Here is a 17,268-nt window from a genome sequence, read left to right on the forward strand (position 1 = left end):
TTTACCATGTGAGGGTAGGAAAGGGGAACAGGTAGGCAATCAATATGCAATAGGATTAATATTGTGATGGCAGCATATACAATGTGCAAAAGTTAGAAGATTTGAACCGCATCTTGAAAGATGGGTGGGACATGAGAGGACAGTAGGAGAGTGATGGGAAAGAGCATTCCATGCACAGGACACAGGGTGTACAATGGCACGGAGGCATGGAAGAGATGGTGTGTTTGGAGAGCAGTGTGCAATGGAGCTTCAGCATAAGGTACCAGGGAGAAAGTGACAGGAGGAATAGCTGAAGAGGCAGAGTGGAGCAGACCACAATATCCTTATGAGTGATGCCTTGAACAATCAGGCTTACAGACATTAGAAAAAGGATGCTTTGTGCTGGTAGTAAAACAAATGCCTAGCACTCTGAGGTCATGTGAAAAGAGAGAAAATGAAAAGGAAAGAGAAAGATTTGGACTTCACTGTACATTTTAAGTAATGTTTAACGTCACTTTCAACAGTGGAACAGTCCCAGCTGTCTGATGTAAGAAAACATATTTTCCAAGTACAGTGCTTTCCAGATAATAAGCTGGCTGAATTTAAGAGACATTGAAAATGAAACAGTACTTTCATTATTTATTAAGTTTAGAGAATGAGACCAGAATAAGCATTTGTTCTTTTTTATTGCTTTCCACTATGAAAACTCAAAGGTGTAATTCAGAAAAGTCTAACCAACATGGAGGCATCATAAAACATAATATCCCTAACATCTTATCATGAGTACTTCTAATTTACAGGTAGTGGGAGGAGAGGGGCAGAGACTAAATGCCTGCCATCCTCTCTGCTGCAGTGTGACAATCGTTCATTTCGCAGAGGAAGCAAACATCTGACTCCGCTCACCACCACCAAGACTCACTCAGTCCCGGTGGCGTGATCCTTTGTGTACTCTTGCATTCCTAGGTATTCCTACTTGGCTCCTCCGTTTGAAACCTGAGAGTGCCTGGCCCAACCTGGCCCTGAGCTGAGCTTAATCACACATACCACCCATATCACGTTGTACTACCTGGAACATCCACTGCTGTATTACTACCTGAAGGCACCTCCTGTAAGTGGGAGATAAAACTCCCAGCCTGCCAAAAATTTTCATTTTCACTACTGGAGCAAATTTTCACAAAGGAAAGGCATTCTACTTGCAAAATTTCTTGTGATTTTCCATTTAGATAGGATGCCCCTAGAATAAAAAAAAAAGTTGCAGCAGCAGGGCAGCTAGAGGGCCAAAGCTGAACACCAATGCAGAAGCAGTGCTTTGAGAAAACACAGCGTCCAAAGATGAACGGTGAAAATGCAGACTGTCAACTTCTGGAAACAGAAGACTAAGTCTTTTTCACCACTGTACCCCACAATGTTTCATAGGGAATAAGTACTGAATGCATATTGGCTGAATGAAATCAAGAACATCCCTGGGCCCATAGGACTCTAAGTAAATTCAGTAACTTGTTGATCCTTTCAAAATACTCTTTAAAAAAGTCCCAGCATCAATGCCACTGCAATGATACCACAACCTTTTAGTTAAAGGAGGAGCATGTAGCCCCATGCTGTAGCTATTTAGGGGGATCTACTTAGATGAGATGTTCTATAGAAGAATATAGATACGCAGAAAGGAACCTACTTTAAAAGAATTTAAAATAAAATCAGATTCTGTATTCCTTTGATGACAATTAATAATCACAATGCCTTGGTCATTATGGCACTTTGTTATCCTGAAGGAAAAAAACTGCTTTGGAGAAACTGAAGAACTTTCCTCTTGCTTCCTCACAGTAAAGCTAAAAATAAAGACACTGTGCTAAAGCCAATGGTATTCGGTTTTCATTCTGAAAGAAGGTGAAACTGGGTAGGTTACTATATATAAAGAAGTTAAAAGAATACAAAGTGATCTATAGGTCATCACAATGGTACTCAAACATCCTAATAAGTAGTGGGGCTGATGAGAAGAGACTCTCCACTGTCAATCTCTTTATCCATCAGTTAATCACGGGCTTCCCTAAGCAAATGGAATGTTTGCTTAGGGCTGCCAAATTTTATTTTGTGCCACTGACTATTTATAATTTAAGTCACTCATACTTGTATATCATGCCTTGTCCACCACCACCACCAAGACTATAAGACCTTGGAGGTCAGGAACCATCTCTCACCTACTCTCTCTAAACTACACAGTGGCTCAAATGCCATGTCCTCTACAAAGCCTTCCATGATGACATTCCTCCACAGCAGGTGCTCTCCCTGCAGCATCCTGCTGTGTTGAGTACCAGCACTTCCCCTTTAACTCAAGATTTTAGCACAATCTCAGTCCTCTAAATAATTTCAGCCTCTTAAGGAATTAAAAGAAGTTCTTTCTCAAAAAATAGCTGGCATTCATGTCCAAAATAATCAAAACTAAAAGCTAGCCATGAGTAGACACATATTAATCAAGCTAAATTACAGTATGATCATTTTTCTTCTAGCGCAATTATCTTTGGCTTTAAGATACAAATGAATCATTGGGGTTCTGAATCTCCTCTGGCAAAGAAACACAAGTGGGAGCTGAATGCTCAACATTGTGAGTGCCATCAGAACAAGCTCTATAGATGTGAATTTGCTAAGTTAATACTCCTTCATTATCTCCATTAGCTAACAGCGCACGTGTAGTCACTGCACATAATTAACTGCTCTAACAAACATGGACGTTTGAGATATTTCCTATAGACTCCAAATCTTCAGTAAGCAGCTCTCAACAATTCATTATATTAAGCATGCATGTCACCACACTCCTATTAAATATGCATGAGAATAAACACCATCCATGTTGCAAACTGTCCAACATCATCTTTAATGTAATTTACTACCTTTTAGATACTGTAATTATAACGGCACCCAGGTGCCACTATAATAAATATAAATTTAACTACCTGACTTGTAAATTACCAGTATTATAACTAATTCCACTTTCATTGAATTTTTAACATGCATTCAAGTGAGAATATTTTATGACACAAAGCATAAAATATTTATAAAGTTAATATGTTTTATGACATTGAAATGTCTAATTTAAAATCACATAAAGAGTGTTCGCTTCAGCAGCACATATACTAAAATTGTATAAAGAAGGGGTAAATTAATTTTCTTACACTGAGGTATTTTATAGACAAATAATTCAAAATTGAAATTTATCAAGAAATTAGCATGCAACATATTGATATGTACAAAAAAGTGCAATGGAAAGTATGATTTGTTGCAGTATGATGTCCTATTTCTAATCAAATACTTTATAGACTTTACAAATTCTACATGTATGCAAATTATTATAACAAAGACTAGATTTGATGCAAAAAAGAGCAAAAATAAAAGTCACCAGAAAACGAAAATAAAATTTCAAATTAAGGCAAAAAATAAAATGCATCATTAACCTCAGATCATGTTACTCTAAACGTTATGGTTAGTATGGCCACAGGTTATTAACTTAAGCATAATAATGAAAATAAGAGAAATAGCCACAGTTTACATGTACCAAGGGCTTACTTCACTTACTGTGTCAGGCACTGTAATCAGTGCTTTACATTTATATCTCCTTTAGTTTTCACAATAACCCAGTGAAGGAGATGTTAATATTATCTGCACTTCACAGATGAGGGAAGTGGAGGTTTACACAGATTAAACGACTTGTCCAAGGGCTCGGCAGGAGAGTGGTCTGACTCCAAGCCTATCCTCCTAACCACACAGGCAGCACCCAGCTCCCAGCTTTGGATCTACTAGTTCCGTGTGTGGCCTTGGGTAAATCACCTGAAGTCTCTAAAGCTCATTTTCTTTAACTGCAAAATGTGAATAATATTAATATATGCCAGAATTACTGACAACTAAATAATACAGTTTATAAGAAAGTACTGTGCAAGTTGTGGAGCTACATAATACTGCCTGTTATGTTATTGATGAGATAAGAAAATAAAATGTTGAAAATAAAGAAAAACTGCTTATTGGCTCTTGGTCAAAATTTTCCAACAAAAATGGTATACCTAGGTAAACTTTCATGGTTGTTCATCTTGCTTAACATAGAAAGCATTACATAAAGGCAAATAAAGCATTATCTTTATTATATCCTAAGAGACAGATAGACAAGCACTAATAAATTAAGTTAGAAGTGAATAGTAAAACTAGAAATGCAACTTTGTAGATAGTTACCGTGAAAACTACCACCAAATTCACACCACCAGATTTGGCCTTTCAAAGATCTCTTCAAAACTAAGGCTTTTTAAAGTTGCCTGGATTCACTACCAGGCCCTAATTTACTATGATCCACAAACACATTCTGATTTCTGGCAATATTTAAATCCTTAGGCCTAGGAAGGAAAAATAATATTCAAAACTCACTACTCATTATTTTGGATAAGGGATATGTTATCATTGGGCTTATTTTTCCACAGAGCTTTGTGGCTTAGAAAATTATTTCACATGCGTTATGTCAACAAAGATCCTAATAGTTAAAAGAGGTATTTGAAAATTTGAGATCAGGAAACTGGAATTCATCAAGGTTAATAATGATAAGAAATCCATATATCTATACATCGGTGTTTTGTGTGTGTGTATGTGTGTGTGTGTGTATCAGCATGCAGATGTCCATCAACATGTGATTTTTGTCTATCTAGTGGCTTTCCACTTTCTTAATGTCTATATTGTTAATGACTTTTAAAAAGTATATATAGCCAAAAGAAAAAAGAGGAACAAAAGTGCTACATATTTCCAGTAATTCCTCTATTGACTTTCAAGGTCCTCACGTCATTAGGTGAAGAATAAGGGAACCTTTAATTGCATAAACCCACAAATATGCTAAGTCACATTTTCAGACATCTTTACGTGATGACTTTAAGAAGTAAGACAATTGTAGGAGTATATAGAATCTCCAAGGTCCCACTTACCTCCTGGCCGTTCGTGTTCTCCATCAGTGTGTAAAAGCATGGCAATGGGCATCCCTACATTCTTCGATCTTCCAGCCACAACCACATTTTTCCCAAATGTTTCAATTCCTTAAAAATGCAGAGTTTGATTTAAATGAAAAATCAACAACAAGAAGCAAATTAAACATTTGAATGGCCAACTGAAACTTCTATAAAAACTTCTAATTAAATTTGGATTATTGTGTGGCTTATCTATAATGTGCCCACATTCATTATTTATAAATATTTCTTTTTACACTTCTCGGATTTGTCGCTTCCTCTCTGATTATGTCCTCATTAGAAAACCACAAACATTTTCAAGTTGCCATTAAATTACTTTTAAACACTGAGATTTACATGAAGAATTAGAAGTGCAGAGACTTAAAATATATTAACTACTAATTATAAAATAAGCAAAGTACAATGTCAAGCTTAATTGGCAATCAAACTTTGAGCAAATCTGGAACAAAATGAAGTGGGGAAAAAAGTATTTTTCACAAAGCTCATGTACTTTACTCCACAGGAGAGTGCTTTAGAGAAGTACTAACCTTAGAAACTTAGAAAAGTATGAAAGATAACACACTTTACCTCTTTGGGGCATAGTTTCTTCATAAGTAAAATGAAGAAGTTAAAATTAAGGTTTTTCCCAGTACTAACATTCTAAGAGGATGACACTAGGATCTGCTTTCCCTTGGAACTTTTCTCTCTTAGTTGGAAAACAGCAAATTCGAAAGGAGAAGATGCTGCCAGAAATGGAAGTGACAGTGATGGAGGCAGGAGAGTCATCCATATAAAACACAATGTGGATCAATGAAAGTAGAGAGAAACATCTCTACACATCTCAGGGGTCTGTGACAGCATTACAGTATTAGAGCACAATTCAAAGATAAATATTTATAACGAGATCCTGGGTCATTAGAGATGGTTCAAATATGTTCTTCACATTTTGTTTTTAAAGATAAGAAAAAATATAATACATTGTGGAAAATGTACATCAAAATACATTAAGTTTATAGTTTAAAAGTAGAGAGACAAACCTACTATTCGGAAAATTCACTCCCTACATGGTGCAAGAGCAGTTACCTGTAATCTGGCACATGTTCCTCATTTTATTTTATTTTGGATTATTGTTTGACTTCTATAACTTTCCATCTTTCTACAGTCTGAAGTTTTATGGCTTATCATTTTCTTTCACCCAATACCACTGAGAAGGTTCCATCAAGGCAGCGCACAAATGCTCAGTTTGGCTCTGCGCGCCCCTGTCCTGTGCACTGCAAGTTACCAACCTGCTCGTTTGATTATTTCCCAGACAGCACTGGCAGTGGCGGGCATGAGAGAATGCTGGTCAAGGCACAGTCTTCCAATATTGATAATATGAAACCCATCAACATCTTTTTCAGGGGCAATGCCATTGCATACCGTTCGCTCATCCACATGGTCTGAAAAGTAAATAAAATTGGTCTAATTTTACAATTGTTCTTTATTTGGAAGTCTGGAAAATGAAATGTGAAGACCTACAGCTAGATCACTTAAGATTCAGCTTGAGTAAAGGTGTAAAGTCATGACTCTCTTCCTTTTCTTGCCAATGGCTGTAACTAACTGCTGTAAGAATATGCAAGGAGAGGGCCGGAAGTGGCTGGAGTGGTGAAAGGGAAAAATCTGAGAAATAAAACAATACCAGTGAGATCTGCAAACAGTCAGGTGATAAGTCTTTGCCTCAGTAAGTTTGCATATTTAAATCTATGTTTTTCCTATACAAGACATTTCCACAATTAGGTTTCTATTAAATATTTCTAGCTTTACAGATTAAAAGGGCTTTGTTAATATTAAAAATAGTCATAACATCATTAGTGTCTAGTTTCCTCCCAAATGACATAACAAAAAAGCAAATATAAAACACGAACACACACACGCCACACATATATACACACAGGCGTGTGTCATTTCCCTAAAGCACTAGCACATTGAAATCCAAAATATCATTACGGTTTCCTATACGAAAGGAAAAGAACATAACTTAAGTAAAGGACTAATCAAATGAGATAGGAGACGCCCATCACCTCACTTTGAAAAGCAGTAAGTATAGAAATAGAAAATAGGCTCTTACTATTCTGTGCAGAGTAGCTTAGGTTACCTTAAACCCAACAATTAACCCTTGTGCCTAAAATAATAAAATAAAAGTACATTTGTTACATAAAAGTTTCTTTGTTCATTACATAATGGATGTCATTTAGACATAATTTTTTAAAACATTATCAAAGCCCAAGTTCAAATTGTTTTCAAGGAGTTATGCCTTGTCCTAGATCTTTTGTATTCTAAAAGTGACACTACTGCCATCTTACTTTAAATAGACCCAATTTGCCATCATTAGACTACCAAAGTCCTTTACATATATAAAAGTAGTAATTTGAATCATATTCAGATAGAATCATATTCATCTGGGTCTTTGGAAAGTCTCTCCAGTCAATAGGTTTCCACTTTCAATAACTGTATTCATTCTATAATGTTCTAGCAGAGCCTCCATCTATTTTCTCTGAAGTTAGAAGATGATTATAAAGGTTCTAGTAAAACTTCTTTAAAATTTTATGTTTAATTTACTATTTGAGGACCAAAATAGTGGTTCCTTTTTTAATCTGGATGATGATGGTGGTGATTATAGTGATGATTTATTTTTTAGACATCTACCCACTCATGCAAAAGCTTCATGCCATGGATATTTTTTACAATAAAATCAAAAGTTTCGTAATGAAAAGAAAAATAACTATATTTGAAATCTCCCTATTGAACTAGGACTTAAATTAGTTCATTTCTAAGTTCAAATTTGGCTAATATATGTATGGGTTGGCCATTGATTGAAAGAATTCAAAAAGCTCTTTTGTAAATTTTGAGAGCCATCATCTCACCAATAAGCCTGGGCTACACTGAATTTTGCCATCCACTGGTCTGTACTGTTCCATTCACTGAAAATAACGTTAAGTTGTAACAAATAATTCAACTCACACAACAGCTGAAATACTCCGGAAGAAATATAAGCATCTGAAAATTTGGAGGCAAGCATGAGAGACTGGTAATTACAGACCTGTCCTCTTACGTACTTCTTAAACTGCAACGCAGTTCACAACTCAGGTCACCATTTCGTAACAGTTCTGTCTCAAGCTAATTAAGTAATAGTTTAAAAGACAGATGTGTGGACACACAAAAGGTGTTATGTAGAGAACACATGAAAACCAATTATTCATGTACTGGTTATTTAGACTAAAAGAGAAAGAGCCTACATGAGTACTAAAAATGTTAAGATCATAAAAATCTAGGAAACCAATTCATACACTATTTTTATGTAACTCTATATTATCTCAGGACTGGATTAAATCTCACATACACCCTATGCCAGGAGAGCTGTAACTTGTATTATGTAATGCACAGTGTATGGCAATAATATGAATTAGTGTCTCTTACATTTAAATAGGGCTTTGCAACACTCATGTTACCATCACAAAGTCTTCCCCTTTAATATTCACAGTTACTGGGGACTAAGGTAGAAAAGATATTATAATCTTAATTTTAAAGATGAAGCTCAAAAATTTGAGACTCATCCAATCTCAAACCACTACTGTGAGAAGACTCCAGAATTCAAATCCACATCTTTTTACCCTAAAACCAGTTTTTCCTTCTGTATTACAAAAAAGTCATAAATATTAATCATCTTGACTACCATGCAAAAATCAAAATCAGAGAGGGCCCCTCATCTCTTTTTTTTGTTGCTGAGGAAGATTTGCCCTGAGCTAACATCTGTTGCCCATCTTCCTCTTCCAGTATGTTAGCAGCCATCACAGCATGGCCACTGACACATAAGTGGTGTAGGTCCATGCCCAGGAACCAAGCCCAGGCTGCTGAAGTGGAGCATGCCAAACTTAATCACTAGGGAAGTAGGGTTGGACCTCCTCATCTCTTTTAATCAAGACATTTGATAATCCTAAAATATCTCAAGGAATATACTGTTTCTTCTAGGCCTCCAAATACAACACTATTCCTAGATTAACTAATACGTGTCTAAACACATGCAAAAAAAGGCATCAAATGTTTTACAACCAATACTACCTTTTGTTATATGAGTAAGAGAAATAAATACATTTTATGTTTTTGACTGACTCCTAATGAAAGTCGCCTGATGTCCTACCCCTGGGGCCCATCACTTGAAGAAAAGAAACAATCATGAGACTCAATAGCACCAATTGTTTCACAATGGTTATAAAACATTTCTGATTCAAAGAATACACTGGCAAACAACTAATCTATTAATATCCTACTCAGATGAATGAGAAACCTGGCATTATTCACTTTGTGTGTGTTTTTCCTCTATATTTAAGATCACGAGAAGTCATTAAATCAAGCTGGAAGAAAAAAGTCATCAAATTAAATTCATAACATCGCAATAGAACAGCTCAGGGAGTGCCTTAAGAAACTACATTGTAGAACTACAAGACAGAATATATATTTTTGTGATTTATCTATAACACAGTTAAGTGCCTTTGGACAGGAACAGAAAAAAAAGGAACAAATTACGGGTTTATTTGCCACCCAAGGATTTTTACATTACTGTTTAAATGTACCTCTTTTCACTTACTCAGTTCCTGTTGTATAAGTGCAAGCTCATTAGCCTAGTAAATAATATATGCTGTAGCTCAATACATCTTTTTCCTATAGTTTCCTCTCTCCAAGTGCTCCACCCCTTTTCCAATCGTCATCACACATTCTTAAATCTAGTCCCACCAAACTGTGTCCCATTCCCAAGCCCTTATCATTAATTTTTGCATTTCAGTGCTATTGCTCATAATTATTTTCCCATTACTAATTCCTTCCTTTTGGTTCTTTCACACCTTATTCATTCTTCAATAGATTGATCCATTTCCACCTGTTCCCTCATCACAAATTGCAATGATACTTTTTTCTCTTCTGTTCTCCCACTGAACTGCTATAAAAAGTACTTAGCAGATTAGTTCAGTTAATTGATCATATTATTCAATTATCTCTCTCACCTATGAGTGTGACCTTTTAGGGCACAGACCTTGTCTTATTAAACCGATTCACTCATAGCCTTCTCCATCTCAGTTGATGGCAATTTCACTCTTCTGTGCTACTTGCCAAAAAAACCTGGAGTCATCCTGAATGCCTCATTTTCTTTCACATATAACATCCAATCAACTGGAAAACCTGTTGGCTCTTCCTTCATAATATGTCTAGCACTTCATTTGTCTCATCAGGCCCATTGACACTACTTTGGTTTGAGTGGCCATTATCTCTCCAGCCAGTTCTTGCAACAGCCTGGTAATTAATTCTCTGCTTCTATATGTGCATCCATACAATTTATTCAGAAAATAGTAGGCATTATATTTTTGAAATTCATGTCTGATAACACCACTCTTCTCTTCAAAACTCTGTTCTTCTTGCTGTTCCAACATATCAGGCATTTACTACCTTGGCTATAGCTCTTCTGTCTGCCTGGAGGCTTTTCCAAAAAGACTATCAATTTGACTAAATCCCTTTCTTTATCTTTGCTTAAATTCCATAGTCTCTGTAAGGACTATTCTGACCACGTTATTTAAAAATGTAGGTTCCATGTGTGATTTCTACTCAACATTTCTACTCAATGTTTTATTGGAAATCCTAGCTGGTGTAATAAGATGAGGAAAAGAAAAAAGAAGCCTAAAGATCATAAAGGAAGAAGTAAAACTCTCTAGTCACAGATGGCATGGTGTTTTATTTACAGAGAATATCCTAAAGTATTTACAAAACAACAAAACAAAAGAACTAATAAAGTGAATTTAGCAAGATCACAGAGTACAAAGCCAGTATACAAAATATCAATTGTATTTCTGTATACAAGCAGAAAGTACTAGAAAATTAAATTTTAAAAATTCTATTTACAATAGTTTACAAATCATAAAATGCCTAGGAGTAAACTTTAGCATTTTGAGGATGACCTCTATAATGAAAATGATAAATCACTGCTGACAGATGACCTAAGTAAATGGAAGGTATATCATATTCATGGATTAGAAGACTCAATAATGTCAATTCTTCCAAATTGATCTATAGGTTCAATGTAATCTCAATCATAATCCTATGAGGTTTTTTGGTAGAAGCTGATAAAATGATTCTAAAATTTATATGGCTATGCAAAGATCTTAGAATCTCCAAAGCAATCTTGAAATTGAACAAAGTTAGAGGACTTACAATATGTGACTTCAAGACTTGCTACAAAGCTACAGTAATCAAGACAGTGTAGTACTGGTGTAATGATAGACAAATAGCTCAATGGAACAGAACAGAGAGCCCAGCTTTAGACTCACAATTATATAGTCATTTCAGTTTTTACAAAGGTGCCAAAAGCAATTCATGGGAAAAGGAAAGCCTTTTCAACAAATGATACTTGAACAACTTGAGAGCCATATAAAAAAAGAAAACAAAAAATCCTGAACCACAATCTTTACTTCACACAGAAAAATTAACTGGAAATGGATTATAAACCCAAATATAAAAGCTAAAACTAAACATTTCTGAGAGAAAACTTTAATTTGTGTGCTGGGTGAAGGCTAAGTTTTCTTAGAAAGAACACAAAAAGTATAAAGCATAAAAGAAAAAAATTGATCAATTAGACTTCAGAAAAATTAGGAATCTTATGCTTATGAAAAGACACCATTAAGAAAGTGGATAGGAAGAAATGAAGAAATCCTCTGATAAATATCTGACTCAATTAGCAAATACAACATAATGATTATAGGTATTCCAGAGAGAGAAGAGGAGAACAGAGCAGAAAGCTTGCTCAAAGAAATAATACCAGATAACTTCCCAAACCTGGGAGAGAAGTTGGCAATGCAAGTGAAAGCAGCCAACAGATCTTCTAACTATATCAATGTAAAACCCCTACCAGGCTTTCAGTGGATTTCTCAGCAGAAACCTTGCAGGCTAGGAGAGACTGGATGAGATATTCAAATCTCTGAAAAATAAAAACTTTCAGCCAAGAATACTCTATCCTGCAAAAACATCCTTCAGATATGATAGAGAAATAAAAAATTTCCCAGATAAACAAAAGCTAAGGGAGTTCATTGCCACAAGACCCCCACTACAAGGAGGCCCTTATACCTGAAAAAAAAGAAGAAAGGCGTTACAAAGCCCTGCGTAAGGAGATAAATAGGTAGACAAAATCAGAAAATTGTAGCTATCCCTCAGAACAGGTTAGCAAACACTCAAACACAACATTAAAGATAAAGGGAGGAAAAGGCCAAAAATAAATAAATTCTTGTCATTTTAACCACAAACTCACAATACAAGATGGAATAAGATATGACAAAAACAATGTAGGAGGCGAAGAGGAAAGGGATGGAATTTGTTTAGTCTAAGGAAATAAGAGGTTATCAGAAAATAGACTAACTCATCTATGGGATTTTTCACACAAACCTCATGGTAACCACTAAACAAATAAGTAGAACACAGACACAAATAATAAATAAGGAGAAAACTAAGAAAACCAGCATAGAAAACTACCTAACCAAGTTTGGAGTCCAAAATACATGGGACAAGAAACAAAAGAAATGCAGGTGAACTGGAAAATGAGCAATAAAATGGCAGCATTAAGCCCTCATATATCAATAATTACTCTAATTGTAAATGGATTGAATTCTCCAATAAAAAGACACAGAATGGTAGGATGGATTAAAAAACAAGACCCAACAATATGCTGCCTCCAGGAAATGCATCTCTGCTCCAATAACAAACACAGGCTCAGAGTGAAGGCATGGAAGATGATATTCCAAGCTAATGGTAAACAAAAGAAAGTAGGTGTTGCCATACTTATATCAGACAAAGTAGACTTCAAGACAAAACAGGTTTGACGAGATCCAACATCCATTTAGGATAAAAACTCTTAACCAAATCAGGATAGAAGGAAAGCACCTCAACATAATGAAGTCCATATATGACAAACCCACAGCCAACATCACACTCAGTGTGGAAAAACTGAACGCCATCACTCTCAGAACAGGAACAAGATAAGGATGCCTACTATTACCACTCTTATTCAACATAGTACTTGAAGTTTGGGCCAGAGCAAGTAGGCAAGAAAAAGGAATCCAAATAGGAAATGAAGAAGTGAAACTGTTGCTGTTTGCAGACGACATAATTTTATATATAGAAAACCCTAAAGAATCCATCAGAAAGCTATTAGAAATAATCAACAGCTACAGTAAAGTTGCAGGGTACAAAATCAACTTACAAAAATCAGTTGCATTTCTATACTCTAATAACTAACTAACCAAAAGAGAACTCAAGAATACAATCACAATTACAACCACAACAGAAAGAATAAAATATCTAGAAATATATTTAACCAAGGAGGTGAAAGACCTATACAATGAAAATTATAAGACATTACTGAAAGAAATCAATGATTACATAAAGAAATGGGAAGATATTCCATGCACATGGATCAGAAGAATAAACATAGTTAAAATGTCCATACTATCCAAAGCAATCTACAGATTCAATGCAATCCAAATCAGAATCCCAATGACATTCTTCACGGAAATAAAACAAAGAATCCTAAAACTCATATGGGGCAACAAAAGACCCCCAATAGCTAAAGCAATTCAGAGAAAAAAGAATAAAGCTGGAGGCATCATAATTCCTGACTTCAAAATATACTACAAAGCTATAGTAATCAAAACAGCATGGTACTAGTACAAAAACAGGCACACAGATTCATGGAACAGAAGTGAAAGCCCAGAAATAAAACCACACGTCTACAGACAGCTAATCTTTGACAAAGGAGCTAACAACGTACAATGGAGAAAGGAAAGTCTCTTCAATAAATGGTGTTGGGAAAACTGGACAGCCACATGCAAAAGAATGAAAGTAGAACATTATCTTTTGCCACACACAAAAATTAACTCAAAATGGATCAAAGGCCTGAAAGTAACACCTGAAACCATAAAAGTTATAGAAGAAAATATAGACAGTACACTCTGTGACACTGGTTTTAAAGAGCTCTTTTTGAATACCATGTCTTCTCAGACATGGGAAACAAAAGAAAAAATAAACAAGTGGGACTTCATCCGACTAAAGAGCTCTGCAAGGCAAAGGAAACCAGGATCAAAACAAAAAGACAATCCACCAAGTGGGAGAAAATATTTGCAAATCATATATCCAACAAGGGGTAAATCTTCACAATATATAAAAAACTCACACACTGAACAACAAAAAAACAAAACAACCTGATCAAAAAATGGGCAGAGGATATGAACAGACATTTCTCGAAAGAAGATATATAGATGGCCAATAAGCACATGAAAAGATCTTCAACATCACTAATCATTAGGGAAATGAAAATCAAAACACTAAGATATCACCTTACATCTGTTAAAATGTCTACAATCACCAAGGCAAAAAGTAACAAATGTTGGAGAGGTTGTGGATAAAAGGGAATCCTCATACACGACTGGTGGGAATGCAAACTGCTGCAGCCACTATGGAAAACAGTACAGAGATTTAAATAGAAATAGCCTATGACCCAGCTATCCCACTACTGGGTATTTTTCCAAAGAACTTGAAATCAACAATTCAAAGAGACTTATGCACCCTCATGTTCATTGCAGCATTATTCACAACAGCCAAGGCATGGAAGCAACCCAAGTGCCCATCAACTGATGATTGGATAAAGAAGATGTGGTTTATATATACAATGGAATACTACTCAGCCATAAAAAAGACAAAATTGTCCTATTTGCAACAACATGGATGGACCTTGAGGGTATTATGTTAAGCGAAATAAGCCAGAGAAAGAGAAAGACAGACACCATGTGATTTCACTCATACGTGGAAGATAAACAAACAGACGGACCAAGAGAACAGTTCAGTGGTTACTAGGGCAAAGGAGGCTGGGGGGTGGGCACAAAGGGTGAAGAGGAGCATTTATATGGTGACAGACAAACAACAATGTACAAGTGAAATTTCACAATGTTGGAAACTATTATGAACTTAATAAAAAAAAAAAGAAGAAAAAGAAAATGGACAGGCAAGCCAAAGACTGGGAGAAAATATTTGTAAAACACATATCTGACAAAGAACTTGTATCCAGATATATAAAGAACTCTCATAGCTCAATCATTAAAAGATAAAAAACTCCATCATTTAAAATGAGCTTAATACTTAAACAGGCATTTTACAAGGGCAAGTATTCAAATGGACAATATGCATGCGAAAAACATCAGAAGAGTGGTTACTTGAGAGTGAGAATGAAAAGGAGGGACAGGGATTGCCTGGGAAGGGACATGAGGAAACTCTCAGTTGATAAAACGATTCTATATTTTGATAAGAGTTTAAGTTACATGGGAGTTTGCATTTTTCAAAACTTAAGGAATACTACATTTAAGATATGTGCACTTCAATGCATGTAAATTTCACATGCAAACATAAATATTGAACTGTAATTAATGATATGCACACTGAAGTTTTAGAGGTACAGTGTGTCCTTTTTTAAATGCTTTAAAAATAAGATTGATGGGTGGATGAATAAATGGATAGATGTGACAAAACAAATATAACAACATGCGAACAATTATAGAATCTAAGTTAGGAATATATGGGTGTTCACTGTGCCATTCTGTTAACTTCTCTGTATGTTTCAGATTTTTCATAACAAAATATTGAGGGGAAAAACAAAACTACAACTTGTCCCCCAACATCACGATCCTCTTTACCATGCTCTGCTTTTTCTTTTTTCCTATAGTGTATCAACTTCCAATAAATGTAATTGCTTATTTTCACTGTGCTTATTTTTTATTGTCTGTCTCTCCTGCTACCACAACAACAGAAATTTTGTCTGTGTTTTTCACTGATGTAACCCTAGCACAAAGAACAGTACCTGGAATTTAGTGAATAAAAGACTACTATTACCCCTGATTTATAGATGAAGAAACTGAGACAAAATTAATGAATAAGTGAGAACAATTAGAACAAGACTACCATAAGGAAAGGATGTCTCATCCTTCTATAACCTCTGATATCTATCTTTAAAAAATATGATGAAAAACCAAAGGTGCTGTGGGGGCCTAGAATTGGCCACCCCAAGACACGTCTCTTTGGCATGAGGATTATTTGGGGCTGGTTACTTTTAATAAAAACTGCAGACAGGAAAGGAGCTCTGAGAAGCAGAGTTTACTTACCCTTTGTTACAAAAGATTTACATTGCAAAGGAAATCTTCATCTGTAAAGATGCTTCCCTCTCTGTACCAGGAAGAAGGGGGGATGACCTGACCTTCTCTCTAGAAACTCTTAATCAATGCCAAAGGCAAGGACTTAAATCTGCATAATAATCTTATTCTTGTTTTGGGCTTGTCTGGTAACCTCCTGTAACTGACTCCCCCGACCCCAACATCCTCCTTTGTCTTTAGCTGGATATGATAATTAAGGTGGTGGCTTCAGCCATTTTGGCGAGTTGCTCACCTTGCCTGAGCCTCTCCCATGCATACATCTTATAAAGCTTTGTTTAATTTTCTCCTGCTATTCTGTCTCATGTGAATTTAATTTGTTCTCCTGCCAGACGAACCCAGAGAGGGTAGAGGAAATGTCCTCCTCCCCTACAGTGGCTTTCATTAAAATCCTGATTTGTCAATATCTTTGTATCTGCATCATTAGATATCTGGCACTTTATATTCTCTGATACAAGTTTTTTTTTTAATTTTTATTGCGTTGATAGGTTACAATCTTGTGAAATTTGATACAAGTTTAACATAAAAGATTCATGTTTGTTTTTCATTTATTTCTTCCTTTGAGGACTAAAAATCAGAAATTTCAGGCAAAGCTTTGTGCTAATTGGTTAAAGTCCACACTCTGAAGATGAATATAAGGCCCTGAAAAATTCACTTGTTTATTCACTCAGCAAATATTTACTGTCTACCACGTGCCTGGCACTGTTCTAAGGGATTACGATACATAAGTGAAACAAACAGACAAAATTCTTATCCTCTGGAGTTCACATTCTAATGGAATAAATGTCTGCCTAACCAAATTACTTAGCTATAGCCTCTTAATGAGTTAATTATTTTCTAAGAGTAGATGAGAGAGAGATTTTTGCAAGCTGTGTTCACTGTCTCAAGCCAATAAATAACGTTTAAGTTACACTCTCTGGGTTCTACATCAAGGTTTCAAGACAGAAAATACTTATCAGATGCTTATCACTTGCCCAATATCATTTAAAAGTTGTTTCATCATCCAGGAGTGAGGGGACAAAAAAGGAATGGGAAGTGACTCTAATCTCACTGTGCTA

At 35.5% G+C, this 17,268-nt stretch overlaps 1 protein-coding gene across 8 annotated transcripts in view; it reads right to left on the minus strand.

Annotated features, from left to right (window-relative positions):
- Positions 1-17,268, minus strand: part of MTHFD2L (methylenetetrahydrofolate dehydrogenase (NADP+ dependent) 2 like) — a 142,697-nt gene that overhangs the window by 98,699 nt on the left and 26,730 nt on the right. For all 8 annotated transcript variants that reach the window (XM_046656365.1, XM_046656362.1, XM_046656366.1 and 5 more), the window contains 2 exons: positions 6,233-6,385; positions 4,929-5,036 (listed from right to left, as the gene is read on the minus strand). In XM_046656365.1, coding sequence (XP_046512321.1) covers positions 4,929-5,036; positions 6,233-6,385 — 261 coding nt within the window. The remainder of the gene's footprint in view (positions 1-4,928; positions 5,037-6,232; positions 6,386-17,268) is intronic.

This window comes from Equus quagga, chromosome 3, assembly GCF_021613505.1.
Source record: "Equus quagga isolate Etosha38 chromosome 3, UCLA_HA_Equagga_1.0, whole genome shotgun sequence".
Taxonomy (NCBI): domain Eukaryota; kingdom Metazoa; phylum Chordata; class Mammalia; order Perissodactyla; family Equidae; genus Equus; species Equus quagga.